This window comes from Pangasianodon hypophthalmus, chromosome 13, assembly GCF_027358585.1.
Source record: "Pangasianodon hypophthalmus isolate fPanHyp1 chromosome 13, fPanHyp1.pri, whole genome shotgun sequence".
Classification (NCBI taxonomy): domain Eukaryota; kingdom Metazoa; phylum Chordata; class Actinopteri; order Siluriformes; family Pangasiidae; genus Pangasianodon; species Pangasianodon hypophthalmus.
In genome coordinates, this window is record NC_069722.1 from 8,212,906 (window position 1) to 8,234,805 (window position 21,900).

At 40.4% G+C, this 21,900-nt stretch overlaps 3 protein-coding genes across 4 annotated transcripts; 2 read left to right on the forward strand and 1 right to left on the reverse strand.

The window, feature by feature from the left end:
• Positions 1–103: 103 nt before the first annotated feature.
• On the reverse strand, positions 104–6,079 carry si:busm1-163l24.3 (uncharacterized). The gene is made up of 6 exons (XM_026917091.3): positions 5,630–6,079; positions 5,242–5,433; positions 3,913–4,019; positions 1,014–3,806; positions 715–929; positions 104–463 (listed from the first exon to the last, which is right to left on the reverse strand). Exons 2-6 carry the CDS (start codon positions 5,420–5,422, stop codon positions 388–390), a joined length of 3,372 nt encoding a protein of 1,123 aa, XP_026772892.3. The 5' UTR covers positions 5,423–5,433; positions 5,630–6,079; the 3' UTR covers positions 104–387.
• A 2,043-nt stretch (positions 6,080–8,122) lies between these two features.
• On the forward strand, positions 8,123–14,365 carry asb16 (ankyrin repeat and SOCS box containing 16). The gene is made up of 7 exons (XM_026916181.3): positions 8,123–8,379; positions 9,031–9,411; positions 9,932–10,199; positions 11,069–11,477; positions 12,593–12,676; positions 12,967–13,080; positions 13,162–14,365. The coding sequence occupies exons 2-7, from the start codon at positions 9,075–9,077 to the stop codon at positions 13,345–13,347; spliced, it is 1,398 nt and encodes a 465-aa protein (XP_026771982.1). The 5' UTR covers positions 8,123–8,379; positions 9,031–9,074; the 3' UTR covers positions 13,348–14,365.
• A 1,173-nt stretch (positions 14,366–15,538) lies between these two features.
• On the forward strand, positions 15,539–21,830 carry tmub2 (transmembrane and ubiquitin-like domain containing 2). 2 transcript variants are annotated; one of them, XM_026916463.3, is made up of 3 exons: positions 15,539–15,689; positions 18,997–19,495; positions 20,205–21,830. In XM_026916463.3, exons 2-3 carry the CDS (start codon positions 19,014–19,016, stop codon positions 20,596–20,598), a joined length of 876 nt encoding a protein of 291 aa, XP_026772264.1. In that variant the 5' UTR covers positions 15,539–15,689; positions 18,997–19,013; the 3' UTR covers positions 20,599–21,830. The 2 variants fall into 2 exon arrangements, with proteins under 2 accessions (XP_026772264.1, XP_026772265.1); XM_026916464.3 differs by having other exon boundaries at positions 15,562–15,689; positions 19,000–19,495.
• Positions 21,831–21,900: the final 70 nt, after the last annotated feature.

Below are 21,900 nucleotides of genomic sequence, written 5' to 3' on the forward strand. Positions count from 1 at the left end.
TCTCTGTGCTTATTTGTGTGAAGCAGGGGAAAAAGTTCTAAAAAGCATAATTTCAGTTAAAGAAAGGAGTTTAATATTTATAAATGTACATTCAATTAATACAGTGCTATATAAAATGCTGTAAACAATACTATAAAATAATTACTTTGCTCAATAAACAATTAAGGCTATAAGAAATAATTAACCAAATATTATAAGTCTTCAAGAATTTAAATGTCACATGTGCTACACAATTCAGTATTTTCTCTTCATACAACACTATGTATTAGTGATTATAACTTAACTATACACTCTGAAGCATTTAGATTTTATATAGACTTAATTACAAAAAATTAGGACTGGGGTTGCTGTTGAAGTCAAGATATCCAAATTTCACTTCATTTTCACTTAAACCCCTTCAATCCCACAAGTCCTCAATGCCTCAGACAAGTCTTTAAGATATGTGGAGTCGGGATATCCATTCCTGTAGACACACAAAAAAACAACCACGGTTACATATAAACCTTGTTACTTCAGAAACAATTTAATTAATTACAATGTAGATATCTATATTGTCATCTATATTGTCAATCTGATGTATCTGACTGCTTTGTTTTTTTTTTATTTTCAATAAACCTTAATGCATGCTTTACAAACAGGAGTACTACCACATTTCCCTCTTTTCATACCTTTCATTACTTTCTGTTTTGTGTTTATTTGTGTAATGAAACTCACCCACTCTTCCCTCCTGTGATCTTGGTCTTATGCGGGATTCTGCTCCAGGTTATTTTTGCTTTGCCAATATTGTTACTTGGGCAAACAGTAAAGGTAAACCCTTGCTTAAATGCTTTCTCCAGGCATTGCAGTAAGCCCTGCCCCTTTGAACTGAGTGGCAAATAGGCCTCAAATACACCTCCTTGAAATGGTAACCCAGGGTTAGGGTGTTCCTCCTATGTGAGGCACAAAGCAGATATAAGTATAATAAAATGACATTTCAAATATAATAGAATAATATAAGAAGAAAGCACTCATACTCCTTGGATGCCATCAGGTATGGAGTAGGTAATCTTGGCTGTTCTGTATTGCTCGTACCCTGGCAGGCTCACTGATAACTCTGTACACCTCATGGTGCCCTGAATGCCTTGTTCCTGTTTTTGTCTTGTGCCAGCTTCTTTTCCTTTGAGCTCTTCTGTATTCTGCTCCTCTTTGTGTGGATGAACTTGAATTTCCTTTGATGGTTTTCTGGCTGCATTCATTTTAGAGCACACTATACACTGAGCATGAAGTGGAATACAGTTGGAACACAGAAAAACACCACAGCTTGTTTGGGCACCATTCTCTCCACACACACAAGATCCCAACTGTTTAATGATTGGCAAGTTGGTCTGTTTCAAAGTCAGTGTAGTTTCTTTTTGGTTTTTCTGTGCTGTGAGCGATGAAGGCTTCTGCCAGTCATCCTTCAGTCCCAACTGCACTCCACTTCCAGGTAATGGGGCGGTCTTGCTTATTTCCACATCTGAAGCCTTCTTAAGAATCTCTTTGGCAACTGGCTTTGGTGATTGCATATAAGCTGCATTCCAGGACTCAGATTTGTATCCTTTAAGTCTGCCTTTAGCGGGTCTATCACTATTAGATTTGGCCTGATTTGGTCTAATCTGACTATTGCTTTTAACTGCCATCTGGTTAGCTGATGCATTGGCTTGACTTTCATCTGTACTTCCATGATGGGTGAAGGTATTGACCAAAGATCCAGAATTAGAAAATCCATTAGGAAACAGTTCTTTTAACATTTCACTGGCTTGGGAACACAGTGATTTGGGCCCCATCAGGAAAATACCATCCTTTACATGCTGCAGTACAATTCTGCTGAAGTGTGAGCATATGTTCAAGCAGCATTCCTTGAACGTATCATTGCCTTCAGTCACACCAAGATCTGCCAGTTGAAGGCTCTGAACACAAAAGTCTAAACCTATCACATCAACTAGCTTATGAAGCTCATGCTGACATTCTTCAACCTTGGATGATGCTGATCCTTTTAGAACAACCATGGTCTTATACTTTTCTATGTGGTTCTCGGACACTTGAAGATCAGAGATCAGAGAATTTAGATCAGAGTGATATGCCTCTTTTATATAACTCCACATCAATGTAGGTACAGTGACTGTCTTTGATACAGTGCTGCTTGGAAGTGCCTCTGCGGACATCCTACTATTTAGGCTACTGGATCTTGGTCTCCTAAAGGAATTTGTGGCAAGACATGTCTTCTCATTGATCTTTTGTGTCTCCTGTTTTTGTAATGGCTGACCTGAAAAACTATTTGCCCTTCTTAAGGAAGAATTAGAGGTGGTTGTAGATTCTACTGTATATCCTGTAGTCTTGCCCGGTTTCTCAAGCCCTGTAAGGGCATCCACAACTGTGCTGATAGGAGCTTTGAATGCAGGTGTTACTCTGGAGGTACAACTTACAGAATGTGTTCTATTAACTTTGTTTGAGACCTGACCACTGTTTTTCAATGTGCCTGTAAAGGACAGTGGTTCCATCTTCTGAAACAAGATATCATCGTCTACATTATTTGCACTAGTGACTTTGATAGCACTAACCTGAGAAGCCCTGGCCTGGTCGCTATTGACTGTACCTGCTGTACCAAGGGAGAGATCTGTGGATAAGTTTGGTCCAGAATTTGATACCAGTGTTAACATGTTAATGCCTTTGGTTAAATCTTGACGCTCTCTAGTTCTCCCTCTTTCTACAGGGCCAAATCCCAATAAGCCCATGTCAGAGTTCTTAAATCGAGCAGCCAGTTTGTATTCCTCCCCAGTCCTTACTCTTTTCTCAGCAGCAGAGATTCTCATTTTAGGAGTCATTGTACTGGATTCACTACTTGCTCCGGTCATCTGCATTGTCTCTGATTCAGAAATTGGGGAGTAAGAGCGAAATGATGAAAGTGAGATTTCTTGCTTTGCTCTCAAGTTCTCATCAGGTGAACCAAACAGGAGGATCTGTTTGGCTTGAGAGACTTCACTGCTCTCACCTACAATATAAACATGGGTCTGATCAAAGCTGAGCAGCACTTTGGGCAGTAATGACTCTAAGTCCTTAAATGCTGCAGTTTGTTCTCCATGCAGGTTAAGGGCACTTCTTGGAATCTGAGCTCTTCTCAAATTACCCTCCACCTGCTGGTAAAGCTGACTCAGCTCCTTGCGGGCATGGTTCATGTGTTGTGCTGCTTTTGACCCAGTCTTAACTTTTGCATTGGATTGCAAGTACAGTGTGGTGACTCCTGCAGATGTGACATCAACCACATGCACCCCATGGTTTTGCAATATATTCCTGTACTCCTCACTTCTGCTGCATAGATATGCAAATACATCTGCCTCCATGATTAGAGACAGAGCCTCGTCATCTACTGCATCTACCCAGTCTTTTATCTTCTCATCAGAGCATTTTTGTGCCTGTAATAGTTTTACACTGTTCACTTTTGAACTTGGATACCTGGATTCCTGATGCAAAGAAACATCTTCACCAAAGTGAAGTCCACGTGGTTGGTCTGGAGGGTTGTCTTTTCCTTTCTGATGTAAGTGGACTCTATCACTTTCTCGTGCAAATAACAAACTTTCTTCACTTGGAGGTTCAAAGTCTGCAAGGAGCTCTATCAAGTGAGATACAACATCATTAACCTCTGAGAAGGGTCCCTTTAAGGTGCAGTGCCTCTGAGGCTTAATGTAATTGATACCAAGGCCTGGAAATCTTTCAGTGAGAGTTTTTATAGTCTCTTCACCCAGTGGCAAGTGGTTGCAGTCTATGGTCACAGACATATCAAGGATTACCTAGAGAGAGATGTGTAAGGAAAAAAAAACATGAGAAATATAACAGGTCTGCAAAAGGACTACACCATGGATATTTAATTAATGCTCCTTTGTCCTCCTTGCATACCTTGTTCAGGTGCAGTGTCTCCTGCCATGGAAAACTCACAGATAGTTCATACATCCTGCCATCCACCTCTAAAACATGTGGTCTATGATTGCACACACTGAGAGCAACTGTACGAAGTCAGAGAAGGTCATATTAAGCAAATATGTACATAATCAAGCAAATATGTACAAGGCATATTCTTTTTTTTGACAGTCATGGAGGCATGAGTCAGAGATTCACCCAGCCACGTTGGTGTGAATAAAAATTAATCAAACCTTATTAAGACTCAACATCTTAAAATCACAGAATTATCAGAGGTCTTGAAAAGTTGATTATGCTACACATTTTATTCAATTCTGGAATCAGATTGGTCAAAAGGTAGTTGAGAGGCGACATGTATGTCAATCCTCACAAAGTTTGTACGTGGTCATTGATTCGCCTTGCATATTCGAGATCCATCTTTTCATGCTTAGGACAACTGAGGGACTCGTACACAACGTTTACAAAAGGTGCAAACATTCACTGATTCTCAAGAAGGTAACATGATGCATTAAGAGCCAGGGTGGTGTAAAATTTTGAACAGGATGATCGGTGAAAATTGTTATTATTTTGTCTTCTGTGAAACATGTATCTTAGGTAGCTTCTGAAGGGCAGTAATAAATGGGGAAAAAAAGATCTTTAAAGAAAATAATAACAATTTACTGTTTACAATCCTGTTCAAATGTTTACACCCCGCTTAATGTAGTGTGATGCCTTCTTGAGCATCCTCAGTGTGAAAAGAGGGATCTCAACATCATATAGCCACTGTTGGAAAGGGGTCAAATATGCAGAAGATGCTGGAAAAGCAATGAATGTGAAGGACCTGGAAAATTTTTCTGAACAAAAGTGGGCAGTTTAAATACTCAGGACAAAAAGGGACTCATGAACAACTATCACAAAAAACAGATTATCACATAAAAACCGTCAATCATCCATGTAACAACATACAGTATTAAGAATCAAGTGTATGTAAACTTGTGAACTGGTTCATTTGTGTGAATTCAGTTATTATTTTACCTTGTGGACTATATGTAAACATCTGCTATGTGAAACAGCTTATTCAGGGCAGTACTAAATAAAAAAGAAAATGCAATTTCTATGATCTCTATTATTATTATTATTATTATTATTATTATTTAATTATTAACATTTTGCAGACCACCCTTAATGAGACAACAGTTCAGTTTATGGCCTATTGCTTTATTTCTAATGAACTAAGGAATATCATGAAATGGTTTTAATCACTTGAATCATCTAATCATTTTCATTTCTTTCCCTTATACACTCTTTTAGAAAGAATGAGGAAGAGACCTCTGTTATCTTCAAAAGCGATGATGGCACACGGATCTTTTGCTTTAATGGTGATGGATGATATCTCTCCTCCTCCATTCCGCTCGCGCAGAAAATGGATCAGAAGTTTATCCTGTAGCCGCTCGTGCTCCAAATCAGCGGGAAGCCCGCGAACACAAACTGTATGTCCCATTTCCGCCATCTTCTGGACAACTGAGAGGTGAAAAATAATAGCCTAGTTTGTTTGTTTTTTAAATAAATATCGTAAGCACAGATATTACTGAACCACTGGCTGAGGTAATTGAAGTAAACTATAATATATTTTTCTTTTAAACATCAGGAAGAATCTTCACAAAGTAGTCGGATATGCGCTAAAGTTGCAAACAGGAAGTTTGGCGTTCACTTATACCTTCGTGGCAAGATGAGCTAAATTATATTAGTAACCGGTTCCTGAGGTAAATACAGGTCGAACAGCTGTCCTCTGTTTCTTTGTCTTTCCACTGTGTGCAGCATCGTTTGCATTTTATTTATCCCTCTCCCATTTAAACCCTGTATTCTGTGTGTGTGTGGTGACGAAAAGAAAAGTGAAAGCTGTGGAAAAAGTGTCGTAGTGTTTTGGAGATTTAAAGAAATAGCCCCCACAACTGTACTGGAGGAACAAAGGCGTCAACAAAGGCTAGTACCATCCCATAATATTCTCTATAATATTATGGTGGATTCAACTAAGCAAACGGGGACACTTTAGAAAACTTATTTATTCCAGTTTCAGTTGTTTATTTCCAAACGAGCAAATACCGTAAATATTATATAAAGATACTATGAATAATAATATGTAATGGCTTTACCAATCAAGACATGCACGTGCATACTGCTTATCCTACCCAGGGCCACAGGGAGCCGGGAGCCTATCCCAGGGGACTCAGGGTACAAGCCGGGGACACCCTGGACGGAGTGCCAACCCATCACAGGGCACAGTCGCACACTACGGACCATTTGGAAATGTCAATCAGCCTACAAAAAAAAGGTCTTTGGACTGGGGAAGGAAACCGGAATACCCAGAGGAAACCCCCGAAGCACAGGGAGAACATGCAAGCCACACACACACACACACACACACACACGTTTATATTTATATGTAAGAATATGTATAAATATATTATATATATAAATAAATTATATTAGATCTATTTATAAACTTCTAAAGAAGACATACACAATATTAAAACACATATTTTTCCTCACATACTGATAGAGGACACTGAAGCTCAGGCTATTCAGGACAACTTCTCAACAGTTCACTATTTAGCTATGTATTTACAGTACATCAGTTCATTTTTGACCCCTGGCATTAGACAGTTCAACACGTATGCAGGGATTGGAAATTCATCAATAACTGAGGGCAAACGAGGGCCAAAAGTTTGTGGACACCAGACCATCGCACCCATGTGAGCCTTCCCCAAAGAGTTGCCACAAGGTTGGAAGCACACAGTTGTATAGGATGTGCTCTTATGCTGTAGTATTACAATTTCCCTTCACTGGAACTAAGAGGCCCAAAACTGTTCCAGCATGACAAGACCCCTGTGTACAAAGCGATGTGCATGAAGACATGGTTTGCCAAAGTTGGAGTGGAAGACATTGAGAGGCCTGCACAGAGCCCTGAGCCCAACGCCACTGAACACCTTTGGGAAGAACTGGAACACTGACTGCACCCCAGACCTCCTCACCCAGCATCAGCGCCTGACCTCACTAATGCTCTTGTGGCTGAATGATCACAAATCTCCACAGTCATGCTCTAAAATCAAGTGGAAAGCATTCCCAGAATTATTTCTCAGAATTATTATTATAACAGCAAAGAAGGGACTAAATCTGGAATGGAATGTTTGAAAAGCACATATGGGGGTTATGGTCAGGTGGCCACATACTTTTGGCCATGTAGTGTATACTACATGATTTTATGGGAAGCTTACATTTTAAAACAGTATTGAGTGCAATGGTAGAATGACTCAGTAGACCTATTTAAATACCTTAAGTTTTTTTTTTTTAATAAAAATTAAACATGGGTTAGTTTTTGAAAATTTGTGTTTGTGAATATAATACTTTGGCAGAATAAAAATGTAAATTCACAATAAAATTTGGAAAGAGTGCTGATTTTATTAACCAAAATAGAATGTTCCCAGAATGTTATGAAATGGTCCGCAAAAATAAAAAATAAAAAACCACACAAATTGAGTCCATGACTGTTGTAGGAATGCAATACTTAATACGTAGCATCCGGTGGCCCCAGTATATCTATGAGTCATTCCATGATTGAAGTGAAGTGTAATATTATCAGTCATCTCCATGTTTATGGTGGCCACAGTGGTCAGTTGATTCAATTCAATTGATTTCTCCGCATCTCACTCACTTTAAAATACAATAGTTGCCATGAGTTAAGTATTTCGTGACCACAAAAGAGATCTCAGGAACTATAACTCGTGCCCTTAATATATTATCTTGTGACCACGAGAAGCTTGGCTCATGGCCTAAGTATATTCATTCTTGTCCACACCTTATTAAGAATAACTATGTCACATTTATAAAACAAAAACAATTTTGTGTCTGATGCTAAAATTCCATGTCTGTAGGCCATTTAGCCTAAAAAAAGTTTGGGATTAAATATACTATATTTCCTTAATTTCCTTTTTTTTTTTTTTTACCACCCAGAAACCATAGGGATGCAAACTATTAAATTCAACTGTCTCCAGGCCCACAGGTTAAGTAGAATAAAATTCTGATTCGTAAACCTGCCAGTTTTGACCACAGAAGTCAGGTGCAGCTGTGACATAGAGGAATTAATAGGAAATTGCTATTTACTGCGCCCTCCACCGGCAGTTTGCTGATAGTGCAGTGGTAATATATCGGCTGACATTTTCTTCTATTAATACCGCCAGCTTTAACTGGGGTCAACAATATCTTGTGACTAGCTGTGCAGTCTCTCAGAAAGGACATTAGCTTGTTTAATCGTTTTATCCGGTTTCTTATGTATAGAAAGATCAGAGGCACATAGTAAGCAAAAACTGAACTGAATAGTGGATCATTTTAAACAGATAATCATTTTAAAATGTAGGCAGCTTTCTTTGGACAAAAGCTGATAGAAGACCTTTTTTTCAGGCTTTGAGGGTGAGTAGGCATTTTTTTTTTTTTTTTTTTACATATAGTTATTTTTAAAAAAAAAAAAAAAAACTACACTCCAGGTGTTTTTAAATTAATAATTCTCAGACCTGTTAAAGTGGACCCAGAAGTAAACTAGCTGCAAATGACCTCAATGTTTTCAGAGTTGACAGTATATGTGGACTCACAAGGGAGCTCATTTCTCTTAATTTTAACATTGATGAGCTCTCAGACCACTTCTTTACACCACAACTTCTTTAGAACTCAGACCCTAGCTACATACGGGACAGCAAGCTCCTTAGCCATAAAGAAAATGTGAAGCACACTGGGTCTGCATTGTTTTCACAAGACACAGATCGCAAAAAAAACCACAAAAAAAACCACAGAAAACATACTGAGACCAGATCTAGAGGTCTAGAGGACTGAGTATGGTTTCTTTCTGGGCTGTTTTAGAGTAGATGGAGTTCATTTGTTGTGTTCACATATGCACATTCCACATGTGCTGAGTCATTGACTGGAATGCTAAAATGGACCAAGTGTGAAGACCTTAGTGAATAAGAAGACTTATTAATATTGTATTAAACTGTATATGAGACAACGTGCAGCTCTCAACCAGTAGGTTTTTGAAATTTTGCTGAAAAATCTCTTCTCTTTTGGCAGTAAGTCGTTATATATTGTGGAAGGCAGATGTATCACTCAGTGCCATGTCTCAGAACACATTTGCCTTCACGTCAGCCACACTGCGCTCTCTGCGGCTTGAACAGGAGCTGCAGGACTGGGAGGAAACACGAAGGGCACTAGCACACAGGAGGGTAATGAGTAGGCGGCCAATGCCAGCCGCACCCCGGCTCAGACACGGGACAGAGAGGATCCAGACAGTACGAGCCCCTCCACCTCAGATCCACTGCAGAGACCCGGCTGTCCACAACACCTTCATGTATGGAGACATGAGGAGTGTGTACGCTGTACTCAAGGAACCTGGTATGGTGAATGCCCTAATGGAGATCGTCCATGAGGAGATGGTGTGGACTCCAGAAATGGGTAGAAACACTCACTTAAATACACACGAAATGTAAGAAAGTGGGAACCTGTGGTGTTTGGGATGTAAGCAACAAGTGTATTAATATGGATTTTCCAAATTTCATACTGAATTCCCAATTCAGGGGTCAGTGTACAGGCAGACGGCGTTATACACAAAGACCAAACAAAACCAGTAGCATGCACTAAGAAGTAAACTAGTATGAGGCAAAATTAAGAGTATTGCACAATATGTGTAGTGATCACGGGAAAGTCAAGCTGGGATAGGAAATGTGTAGTGTCGTGTAAATTCTAGGGTAAATTATATCATATCACAATACTTCAAAATATATGATGTAGTATCACAATATTTGGCAGCAAAACAGTAGTGGCTGATATGCAACAAACTATGAGTTCAGTGATTTAACAAACTATGAATTCAATGATACTTTTATATAGCTATGAATCATTGATGCAATGGTTGCATAAGAATTATAATGTAGTAGCCTAATCTTATTATAATTCTTTCTGTTCTCAACCCCAGGCATGTGGACTCTGTCCTCCAAAGTGAAGCAGACATCTGCCCTGCGCTTGGCTGCCAGCAGGGGTCACTATGGTTGTGTGGAGGAGCTGTTATTCCGGGGAGCGGAGGTAGACGCTGACCCTGGGGGTCGAACAGCCCTCCATGACGCTTGTTCCGGGGGTCACCACGCCTGTGTAAAGCTGCTGCTGGAGCATGGAGCTGACCCTGATCTGGTGACAGCAGACGGCAATGCGCCCCTTCACCTGTGCAGCACTGCTGAGTCCTATGCGTGAGTGAGCATGACTGATATAAAGGGAAAAAGTGCATGTCCTTTGCTGCCCAAAGTTTGAGAACCCCTACTTTAGTGATTAATGTAAATGTACCAAATACATGAAATGGAGCCATGCTGTAGAAACATAAACACAAATTTTCCATAGTGCAGGTTGTATGACAATACCACCACACATCTGCCATAAATTACATGAATTGTACACAAACCGTTCCATGAAATGGTGAAATAACATTTTACATATATAAATCAATTTCAGTGATTCCTGGTCATTTTTCAAAAATGGCTGCCACCCACCTCATTTTATAGATAACAACATGTTCTAGTGTCAGAGCTAGTGTATTTGAGGTTGCTTAAATGAACAACACAGTCAGTGACAAAGGGATGGTTAATTATGCAAGCAGTTCATGTGATGATAATTGGTGGCCATTGTAGTAAATAGATAAGTAAATTTCCATGATTTGCTTGCTATGTTAGGCTTGTAACTCAGATTAAAAGTTCTTAGCTAAGTGAACACAGTAGTCATAGGTGGAACATTTGTGTATCTTTCTTGACACATTCCTTCAAGAAAGATGAGTGTTGACAAAAAACAAAGGGGGTAAAACAATTACTGGGGAAAAAAGAAAATAAACAGCAACTGAAACTTTGTAAAATAATGAATCTGCTGTGATGCCACTAAACATTTAGGGTTCATTTTGGGCAAAGTAAACTAATAACCAATTCTGACTTAATAACTGCTTTGGCTTCCAGCACTTTAGTCTTCACCTGTGCTTAAGGTTCATTATCAGTTAAACCCGATGTCCTGCTTGCTGTTTGATTCACAGCCCTGTATTTTTGTATTTTTGATTCATAACCTTGTACTCTCTCAGCTGTACAGAGCTGCTAGTCAGCATGGGTGCCGATGTGAATGTGGCCCAGCACGACTCGTGTCTCACTCCACTGCACTTGGCATGTCGGAAGGGCCTGGAAAAACATGTGGACCTGCTGCTGGCCCACGGAGCCGATGTGACTGTGCAGAACCGTGAGGGCGAGACGCCGCTGAATGCTGCGTGCGCCGGAGCTGAGAGGCCAACTGAGGCTGCACGATACCTGTGTGTGGTGCAGAGACTGCTACAAGCTGGAGCACATGCACACACAGCTGGCAGGAAGCAGCACACCGCTCTACACAACGCCTGCAGCAACTGCAGCTATCAAATTGCTGATATGCTTCTGCAGTATGGAGCTCAGGCAGATGCAGCCAACTGCACAGGATACACACCCATGGACTGCCTGCTGCAGGTGAGGCAGAAGACAGAAAGAACAAAACAAAACAAAAAAACAGAGGCATTTAACTATGGTACTTTGTATTGGAGGTACCATTTTCTAGACTCATAAGCAAATGTGATTTTATATAAGCAGATTCAAATCCAGAGAGAGTCAAAAATGCAGGGTAATAAAGAAGCAAATATTTTGGACAAAAGTTCATCACTTGTGCAAATGCCATCCACACCAACCCTTTCACATAGTGTCTGTCAAAATTTGTGGATTACAGTCCAGCATGTGTTAAAAAGGCTGGCAAAGCCTGCAGTAACCACTTTATCCTGATCAGGGTGGCTGTGAATCTGGAGCCTATCCCAAAAACTCAGTGTGAGGTGGGAATACACCCAGGATATGATGCCAGTCCATTGCAGAGCACAATGCACACACATTCACACACTCATATACCTAGGGGCAAAGTAGTGTTCCAATTTACTGGCATGTTTATGGAAGGAAACCCACCCCTGTTAGCCAAGAACAGGAATCTGAGGATGCAGTGGGCAGAGGACGGTTGAAAATTGAAAAAAGACCAGCTGATATTTTCCGATTAGCAGCTGTCAAGTTTCGGTAAACCTGTGCACGCTGTAGTCTCAGATTCCTGTTCTTGGCTGACAGGAGTGGAACCTGATGTGGTCTTCTGCAGTTGTATGTAAATTTTGAGATGCTTTTCTGTTCACCTCAATTGTAAACAGTAGTTATTTGAGAATTCCTATCAGCTTGACAGGTTTGGCCATTGCATTAAATTTTCAGTCAAGCTTGCCTGGCACCAACAAACAAGCCACTGTCAGAGTAACTGAGATCACATTTTTCCCCATTCAGATGTTTGAGGTGAACATTAACTGAAGCAACTGACTTGTATCTGCATGATTTTTTGCATTGTGCTGTCATATAATTGGATGATTGGATAATTGCATGACTGAGCAGGGTGTTCCTATTAAAGCGTCCAGTGAGTGTATTTCAAAATATATTTTAGTCCCAATATGCAGTTTCTAGATTACTTCTTATACATTTACTTAAGACATTTAAACCTTCATTAGAACAACACCATCAGTTGACACAAACTGTTAGATTTATAGCTCTCTTTTCTTTTTTCAAAGGTGGTAGAGGATTATCCAGACCAGCACCCTGAACTAATCGCTCGTTCACTTCTAAACCACGGAGCAAAGCCTCCTTCTACCAGAGTAAGTTGACCCTTTAAAGATTTGTACACAACAAATCATTTCAACATGATCTTAATTATAAATACATTTTGATTAGGTGTTCATTTAGGCACTCCTAATCAATGAGCCCACAATGAATTTATATAGCAGCACACATATAATAACTCCTACAGCAATGCACAGATTTGAAATATTTAATAGTAATGTTAAGCTTAAACTGCAGCAGATACCATAAAATTAGATATACATGTTTCTGTTTTGTACTACCTTGTATGCTATGCTGTAAAATGTGTGCATATGTGTGTTGTTAGATGCTGAAGTTCTGCCTCCTTTCCCCTGCCACTCTGGAAGTGATGCTGAACTGCTACCCAGTGGTGCCAGACTGCAAGGACTGGATACAGGAAGTCCCAAATGAACTGCTGAAGGTATTTTCACTCCACTTTATACACTTCATTATTGGATTATTTCTGATTTGATCCAAGTATGTATTTCCTCCTTACTCCCAGGAGCACAAGTGTTTCTTTGACTCGGTTCGCCGGATGTGTGGGCAGCCCCGCACCCTCCAGCACCTCTGTCGATATTCCCTGAGACTAGGTATGGGTGCACGATGCCACTCTGCCATCGATAAGCTAAACATCCCGTGTGCACTGAAAGAGTACCTGCTGCTGCCGATTAAAGGAGAGATCCAGTGATGAATGGACAGGAAACAAGAACATGAACTCGCATGCAAATAATAAATGCTACGGAACCATATAGCCATGAACTAGGTTGTGTTAAAGCTGTTTGTTGTCTTCACCTAATCAGGGTGCCAGGCAAATGACCATAAACACTTCAAATGGAAAATGTCACAATTTCATTCATATCTTTTTTCACTTTTGCATTAGTTTTTTTCATTTACTTGTCAGTAATACAGTTGTTTTATTAATGACATTGTATTATAATATTACACCACCCAGATATGTATTTACTTCCTTCTAACTGTCGTTGTCAGTGCAGACATGTTTAGCTTATATTGACCGTTATGAAAAAACAACAGGACAAAAATATTGTTGATGACTAGACATAATCATTTCATGACTCTAGACACTTCTTTGTGAACACACTGGCATAATACAGTGAAATAATATGTTCTTTAGCCATATCAAAACAGTTGTCATGTGCGTGGGTAAAATTTACCCGCTGGTGGTTTTAGGTATACAGCGACCCCTGGCGGTTCTAGTGTTAAGACCACTGTTTCATGGATGCAGTACTTCATTTTGCTATTATTTTAGACAATAACAAACATTGAATGTGGAACATCTGCAAGACAAGCTTATCCCTTATCAGTTACATTATCAGTTATGTCTCTTGAAGATAATAAGGCAAAAAATTTTTAGCTTGACATGTTACTGAGAAATCAGAAAGCACCAAGTCTTCTGTCCTGAAGACTCTGTCATGGCGGAAAAACTTACTGATGATTCCAAATCACTGACACTGGAGACTCCTTCCAAAAATGTTAAATAAACACCTTATAGAAAACCTCAAGAACTTTACATTTTTCTTCATCAAATAGCAACATATTTTTAGAGCTTGTTTATTATACAAATTTATTATACGAGTCCCCGTGAATGATCGTTACTATAGAGATGATAATGTATTAATGTAATGTATTGAGCGCATTAATATAAATCTGTGATCTGAAATTAATAAACACCTTCTGGCCAATCAGAATTGAGAATAACAGCACTGTTGTATAATATTAAATAGACCTACTGCTCAGTTACTAAATCAAGGTTGTGTAATTGCTATTGTGAGTTTAAAAAACCATACATGGCTTGATATACGTGCAGATAGTTCATAAATTTCTGCTCCTATGGATAGACATTTTTAATAAAAGTGTTAGCATGGACATGTGAGGTGTAGACTACTGCAACTGCCACCCACAGTATCATTGCAGGAGGACTGTTACACATACTGTATATTTTGAATGTGTGTGTGTGTTTAAATATTGATCTCTTCGGAACTGAGATTGAACAATAGTTATTTAAATTAAATCATGCCCATGGTTTCTATAGTTGAGCACATGGGTGAAATTTCATTGGCATAAAAAGCATAATTAAGTCGTGTGCAAGCACTGCAATTTTCTGACAGATTTTTAGTATCCCATAGCCACATTAAACTAAACTGTGCAAGTCTTACACCACAGGTTCCTAGCCCTGGTCATTGAGTTCCCCTTGTCCTGCACATACTAGAGATTTTCCTGCTCCAACACACCTCCATCCATGCTCTGTACTGCTTATCCTACACAGGGTAAGCCTGGAGCCTATCCTAGGGAACTAAGGGCAAAACCACACACCTCTTCACAGTTTGGAAGTGCTAATCAGCCTATAACACATATCTTTGGACTGGGGGAGGAAACCAGAGGACTGAGAGGAAGCCCCCACAGCACAGGTGGGGTTTGAACCCTCAGCCGCAGGAGTGTGAGGCAAACATGCTAATCACTAAACCACCAGTCTGAGGACTGTGGGTACTCCGGGACCAGGGTTGGGAACATACGGCATTGTGCACAAGAAAAAAACTGAAAAAAAAACATTTATTTAGCTCTCTACGTGAATCCGTAGTATTTGCATTATCCAACTGGTGACTCACTGATCATGGTTTCGAGTCTCGATATATCCGCCCTTTCTAGGAAAAATGTACGGTTTTCTCTAACAGCTAATTAATGTAATAATAATACTGAAAAAAGTATTATTATTATTATTATTATTATTATTATTATTATTATTATTATTATTATTGTTATTGTTATTGTTATTGTTGTTGTTGTTGTTGTTGTTGTTTTTTAAGCGACTTATGTACGTTTTACGTGATTTATCTGGCAACCATCATTTTGCATTTCGTGGACTTTCTGTCGTGGGATCTGGCAACCCTCGCCTGACGCCCAGTGGTGACGCAGCGTCAGCTGTCCGTGTTTGTTTATTACACGGGAGGTGTTGTGGCGGCTTTGGAGCTAAAATAGCATCATTACTAAACTTTCAAGAATGATTTAATGACGGTAAATTTCTTTATTTCCTTTCCTAACGCCCATGTAAATGTGTTAAATAGAGTGTATATTATATGAAGCAACACAGTTTAAAAATTAGTCCAGTGCTGTAGCAATGTCCGAAGGTCGTCCTTACCTGAGTGTAGCTAGTTAGCAATAGTAGTTAGCTAGGTAGCTTAGCTAAGTGCGCTAACGTGTTTGTGTGTGTTTCATGCTGGCATTGTAAACTCACACCACACATTTGTGTACATTTTAATGCTATATTTGCTATATAGGTTATTTCCTGCCCTACATTAGCAAGGCTGAGGGAACTAGCCACAATGCTAGTTAGCTAATATTAGCTACAAGTTAGCGGCGGAAGAATGGAATAGTTTAGCACACTTAGGTTTTTCAGAGATTTTGACCAACGCTTTCTTTTTCTAACACGAGTTGCTGCCTGATGCAGTTATAATGCTGTAATCTTAAACCTATAGCAGGCTGGGAAAGCTGGCTTCACTGTAATGTTAATGCTATAATAAACCTGTAGCTAAACATTTCCTAAAGTAAGCCTGAGGCAGGTAGCTGTGTCACTAACAGCGGAGTAATGGCAAAATAACCATTATAGTAATTACACTTTTCTGGATACGACACATGAACTGGCATCAGTGAAACGGGGCTCATGTGCAGACCAGTTATAGATTCATAAATAACATGTTATAAGATCACTGTAATGCTCCACACATTCTGGGATCGAGAAGGAAAGAAACAAACATCAGATGTAAGTTTGCCCTATTCATAATACGGCAGTGGCATGCCTTAGTGTTCTCTCTTGAACATCCCATTTAAGAGAAACTGGCCACTGCTCCTCAACTTCTAGCAACAGCAGATGGTTTCATACTTCTTACTCATTTGAGAAAGCAGAACAGATTAACCCATACTCTCATAAACCACACCACTCACAACAGATTAAACCATACTCTCATAAACCACACCACTCACAGATTAACCCATACTCTCATAAACCACACCACTCACAGAAGATTAACCCATACTCTCATAAACCACACCACAAACACAACAGATTAACCCATACTCTCATAAACCTCACCACTAGCAGAACAGATTAACCCATACTCTCATAAACCACACCACTAGCAGAACAGATTAACCCATACTCTCATAAACCACACCACTCACAGATTAACCCATACTCTCATAAACCACACCACTAGCAGAACAGATTAACCCATACTCTCATAAACCACACCACTCACAGATTAACCCATACTCTCATAAACCACACCACTAGCAGAACAGATTAACCCATACTCTCATAAACCACACCACTAGCAGAACAGATTAACCCATACTCTCATAAACCACACCACTAGCAGAACAGATTAACCCATACTCTCATAAACCACACCACTAGCACAACAGATTAACCCATACTCTCATAAACCTCACCACTAGCACAACAGATTAACCCATACTTTCATAAACCACACCACTCACAACAGATTAACCCATACTCCCATAAACCACACCACTAGCAGAACAGATTAACCCATACTCTCGTAAACCACACCACTCACAGATTAACCCATACTCTCATAAACCACACCACTCACAGATTAACCCATACTCTCATAAACCACACCACAAACACAACAGATTAACCCATACTCTCATAAACCACACCACTCACAGAGGATTAACCCATACTCTCATAAACCAGCAACAGATTAGAGTAGCCTCTCAGGTTGCAGTCAGCGACCCTTTAAACTGTAAAATAAATTACATGGATATTAGGCTTTTTAGCGAAATGCGTACAGTGATTGGCAGAATACACGAGAAATACCTGTACTTGTTTTTGAGTTATTGATGTTTGGATTAGACTTGTTCAATTTGGCTGGTCACTTAAACAGTCTAATAACCATAGTAAGTCAATAATAATGTTGTTCTATCGGCTGCTCCCGTTAGGGGTCACCACAGTGGCTCATTGGTCTCCATGTTTGATTTGGGATAGGTTTTATGCCAGATGCCCTCCTTGGCGTAACCCTTCCATTTTATCCAGGCTCAAGACTGGCTCTGAGAGTACACTCCCAGTGGCTGGGTTGGTTCCCTGCCCGGGAATCGAACCCGGGCCGTGGCAGTGAGAGCGCAGGATCCTTAGCTGCTAGACCACCAGGGACAATAAGAGTCCAGATTTAGTCCCCCTTTACGGTTATAATAATCTCCACTCTTCTGAGAAGGCTTTCCACTAGATTTTGGAGTGTGGCTGTGGGGATTTGTGCTCATTAAGGAACAAGAGCATTAGTGAGGTGAGGCACTGATGTTGTTTGAGGAGGCCTGGAGTGCAGTCAGTGTTCCAGTTCATCCCAAAAGGTGTTCAGTGGGGTTGAGGTCAGGTCTCTACTCGAGTTTTTCCACCCCAACCTTGGCAAGCCATGTCTTCCTAGACCTTGCTTTGTGCACAGAGACATTGTCATGCTGGAACAGGTTTGGGCTGGACCCCTTAGTTCCAGTGAAGGGAAATTGTAATGCTACAGCATACCATGTGGTGCATATCAGTGGGAGCTCAGTGGTTAAGATGTTAAACTACTGATCAGAAGGTTGTGAGTTCAAATCCCGGCACTGTCACTGCTGGGCCCTTGAGCAAGGCCCTTAACCCTCAACTGCTCAGCTGAATAAAAATGAGATAAATGGAAGTTGCTCTGGATAATGGTGCCTGCCAAATGCCATGAACAATAATGGTGGGTTGCCATTTGGATGCAACAATTTCCATCATTGTTACATTTTTAAAAAATTAATTGCACATTGTAAAATAATTCTTTGGTCATGAGTTGAAATTGGCAGCCTTACAGCGCATAATATGATGTGCTCAGCTGTGACCAATTCAGTGCCATTGTGACCAAAGTCGGCAGATGCCAGTGTTCTGGCAGTGTCTACAATTTTTTTAGTAAAATCTCAGAGTGTGACTGCTACAGTGACACTCGGATTACATGAAACTCCGCTACAAATACAGCAGTGGCAATGTTGAAGCCTAAGCAAAATACGCTAATGGACAGAAAAATATCCTTATTACCTCAAACCCAGTTTGAAGAATGTTGCTGTTTATGTGAGCCTGTTTTCTGCACAAACTCGAATCACTCTGATTGATGACGAAAACAGAGCATAGTAATGTTCTTTAATCACAGGTCTGTTGTTAGAGAATCTCCATTGTGTAATCTGACATGCAGAACCTATCACATGGTCTGTTAGAGAATTCTACCAAGAATATATTCAGATCTTGAACATAATGTCTCTGAAATATGCCAACTTTAAATGTGTTTCTCAGCAGTGAGAGGCAGTGAGATGGCGGTGTGTGCTCTGTCCATGTTGGATGGCTTGGGCGATGAGGCCACGGCGCTGGGAGGTGTGCTCATTCTGCTCCTGGCGCTGGTCCTGGCCTGGCTCTCCACCCATGTGGCTGATCGCGGCGATCACATCCTGGGTACCATCCTCACCGTGGGTGCCCACGCCTCACTCATTGGCCTAGGAGGCCATGACGGCTATGCGGTTGCTCCATCCAGCTCGGAGTCAGGTGAGCAGCAGAGCGATGAGACAACAGACGAGGACAAACAGGAGGATGACGAGGAGGAGGGAGAAGGAGGAGAGGAGCTGCTGGATATCCAAGGAGGCAGGAAGAAAATGTGCCAAGAGCGTGAGGGAGAGAATGAGGGCACCGAGGATGATGAGGATGAGGGCGCAAGCATCACGGTGCGACTGAAGTTTCTGAATGATACAGAGGAGTTGGCTGTGCTGAAGCCTCAGGATACAGTCGGAGAGCTGAAAAGGTGAGAAGAAACGCATCACTGACACTGGTTTATTTATCACCAATAGTTGGATTTCTGTCAAAGTTGAAATGTTTGCATAAGAACATGCATGGAGGTGAAGAAGTTGGCCGTGATTGGCCAGTCACTGATTAGATTTAGCAGAAATCTGATTCTCGGTCATCTTTAATGTGCATCTGACTCACGTAGTTCCAGCTGACATGGTACTAGAGCAGGGGATTCTCAAACTTTTCTGAGGGACTCCTTTAACTGTGAGATAAATTCTAAGGACCCCCTCAGCAAGATTTCATACGTTCAGATATTAGGCCTTTATTTAATTGTGCACAATTGTTTGTTTTTGAGTCAAACTCAAACCCGTTTAATCCAAGTGACCAATAATACCATTGGCTAAAAACTATAAAATCACTCAGTAAATGTTGTAATAATGGTGGGTTGAAATTAAAAAAAAAAAAAAAAAAAATCACAGTGCCCCCAGGAGAAACAGTAATTGGATTGTACTGTACTGTACTGTATGGCATACTCTGAGTAAAATTGTGTGTATGCAAGTATAGTGTAACCTGTGTGTTCTGGTGATCTTTTCTGTAGCATCCTGTGTACAGTACTTTTACTTTTGGGAATTTTTGGGTGGAAACTTCGGGTCAGTTCAGTCCTATGCACGTGTCCAGAGCTTGTATGTATTACTTCAAGACATCAAATCAATCTCTGTCCTCAGTAAGTACTTCTCTGGGCGTGAGCGTCAGATCAAGCTAATCTATCAGGGACAGCTGCTTCAGGACCCACGACGCACAATGCTCTCCCTCAACATCACCCACAACAGCGTGCTGCACTGCCACATCTGCCAAGCTCAGACTCCAGCCCTGCCCCAGGCTGAGCCAGACGACGAGCTGCGCGCTCAAGCCGGAGCGGGAATCAGCGGGGGCCTGCGCTCGGCTGCTCTCACGTTCAGCACAGGCAGCCTGGTGGTCCCGGTGTTTGTAGTGCTGTTAGCCGTGGTCTGGTATTTCCGTTTCAACTACCGACAGCTGTTCACGGCGCCGGCCACCGTCTCTCTGGTGGGAGTCACCGTCTTCTTCAGCTTCCTCATCTTCGGCATGCACAGCCGCTGAGGATACAGACAGAAGAAAGAAAGACGAAAGGAGGCGGGGTGTTGGGAGAGAGGTGAAAAGAAATCGGGGTAAAAGATGGCATATTCACTCTGTCTGTTGAAATGCATTTAATGGAAGGAATATGAAGTGAAACAGCAGCAGCTGAGTGACAAAGAGTAGGAACGGTAGCAGACAAAGTACTCAGGGAGCCTTATGGCTTCTGGTGCCATTTAGATGCCTGGTGTGTCTGTGTGTGTGTGTGAGAGAGAGAAGGAAAGTGTGAGTGAGTGAGTGTGTGTCTGTGTTTAAGGATTTACTTGTGGGTGAGTAGAGAGTAATGATGCTGTAATTATGCTTTAGATTCATGTAATCTTTATAGTAATTTAATCTCAACACGAGGCCTAATTTGTCCTCAATTATTGTTTCAGCTCTTGCTGGCCTTTTCATGGATTAACCTCTATGCCAGTTTTATTGTCAGTATGTCTGAAAGCAAAAGCTCCAGTCTAATCTCTGTCTGTCATATCTGTAGCATACAAGAAATTCAACCTGTTTCTCTGCCCTGAGAAAAGAAATATGCGGCCATATTATCTGAAATCAAATAAGAAGCCTTACTAAAGCTGTTTTATCATTGTTTTTACTGCAATTCAAGACAGTATTCCACAAAAATGTTACATGTAAATTGACAAGTTTATTGATAGAATTTAACAACTGCCCTTTATAACAGATTCAAGTAAATACAAGATGTGATAGATGGACGTTAGGTTGGAATGTGCTGGAGTATTTTGTTAATGACTGATTTGTTTCTTTACATGCATCACTTCAGCAGTCAACTGACCACACAATGCACAAACCAGTAAAACCGAGGGTCGTATTTGTAACCAAAACTTTAACAAATAATCTTAATTTCATAATAACAGAGCTCAGTTTTGTGTTATGTTAATTTAGCATATTTATTTTTGGATTAAATTTTGTCTAATTAATGAGTGTGCATAGCATACCAGCTAATGGTCCTTTGTTTCAGCTCACATTTCATTTTTGTTCTACAGTATTACCTTTGAGGGGAAAAAACATTATCTTAGTTTCTGTACTTGGAAATATTTGTTCTTTAGCAATACACATTGTGCTCTGTGCGCATGAGAATCAAGTTATTATTAAAAAAATACAGGGATAACAAATGATAACTAAGTTCTGTAAATAAATAGTGTATTCTGTATATAATATAAAAAGGTGAAAATTAAAACTCAGAAAACGTTTGCTATTGATGGTTGTCATCATTTTGCTGTACAACAGTAGCACCTTTGCCAATTTCTGTGCATAATGTTT

Bases quoted from the DNA above. Each gene is read 5' to 3' on its own strand.
- si:busm1-163l24.3 (XM_026917091.3), bottom strand. From the start codon at position 5,422: ATGGCGGAAATGGGACATACAGTTTGTGTTCGCGGGCTTCCCGCTGAT. The intron at 4,020-5,241 runs GTCTCTTCCTCA...GACTTCGTACAG, and splicing joins CGCTTTTGAAGATAACAGAG to TTGCTCTCAGTGTGTGCAAT. The intron at 930-1,013 runs GTATGAGTGCTT...TGCCTCACATAG, and splicing joins TACCTGATGGCATCCAAGGA to GAGGAACACCCTAACCCTGG.
- asb16 (XM_026916181.3), top strand. From the start codon at position 9,075: ATGTCTCAGAACACATTTGCCTTCACGTCAGCCACACTGCGCTCTCTG. The intron at 12,677-12,966 runs GTAAGTTGACCC...GTGTGTTGTTAG, and splicing joins CAAAGCCTCCTTCTACCAGA to ATGCTGAAGTTCTGCCTCCT. The intron at 13,081-13,161 runs GTATTTTCACTC...CCTTACTCCCAG, and splicing joins TCCCAAATGAACTGCTGAAG to GAGCACAAGTGTTTCTTTGA.
- tmub2 (XM_026916463.3), top strand. From the start codon at position 19,014: ATGGCGGTGTGTGCTCTGTCCATGTTGGATGGCTTGGGCGATGAGGCC. The intron at 19,496-20,204 runs GTGAGAAGAAAC...CTCTGTCCTCAG, and splicing joins ACAGTCGGAGAGCTGAAAAG to TAAGTACTTCTCTGGGCGTG.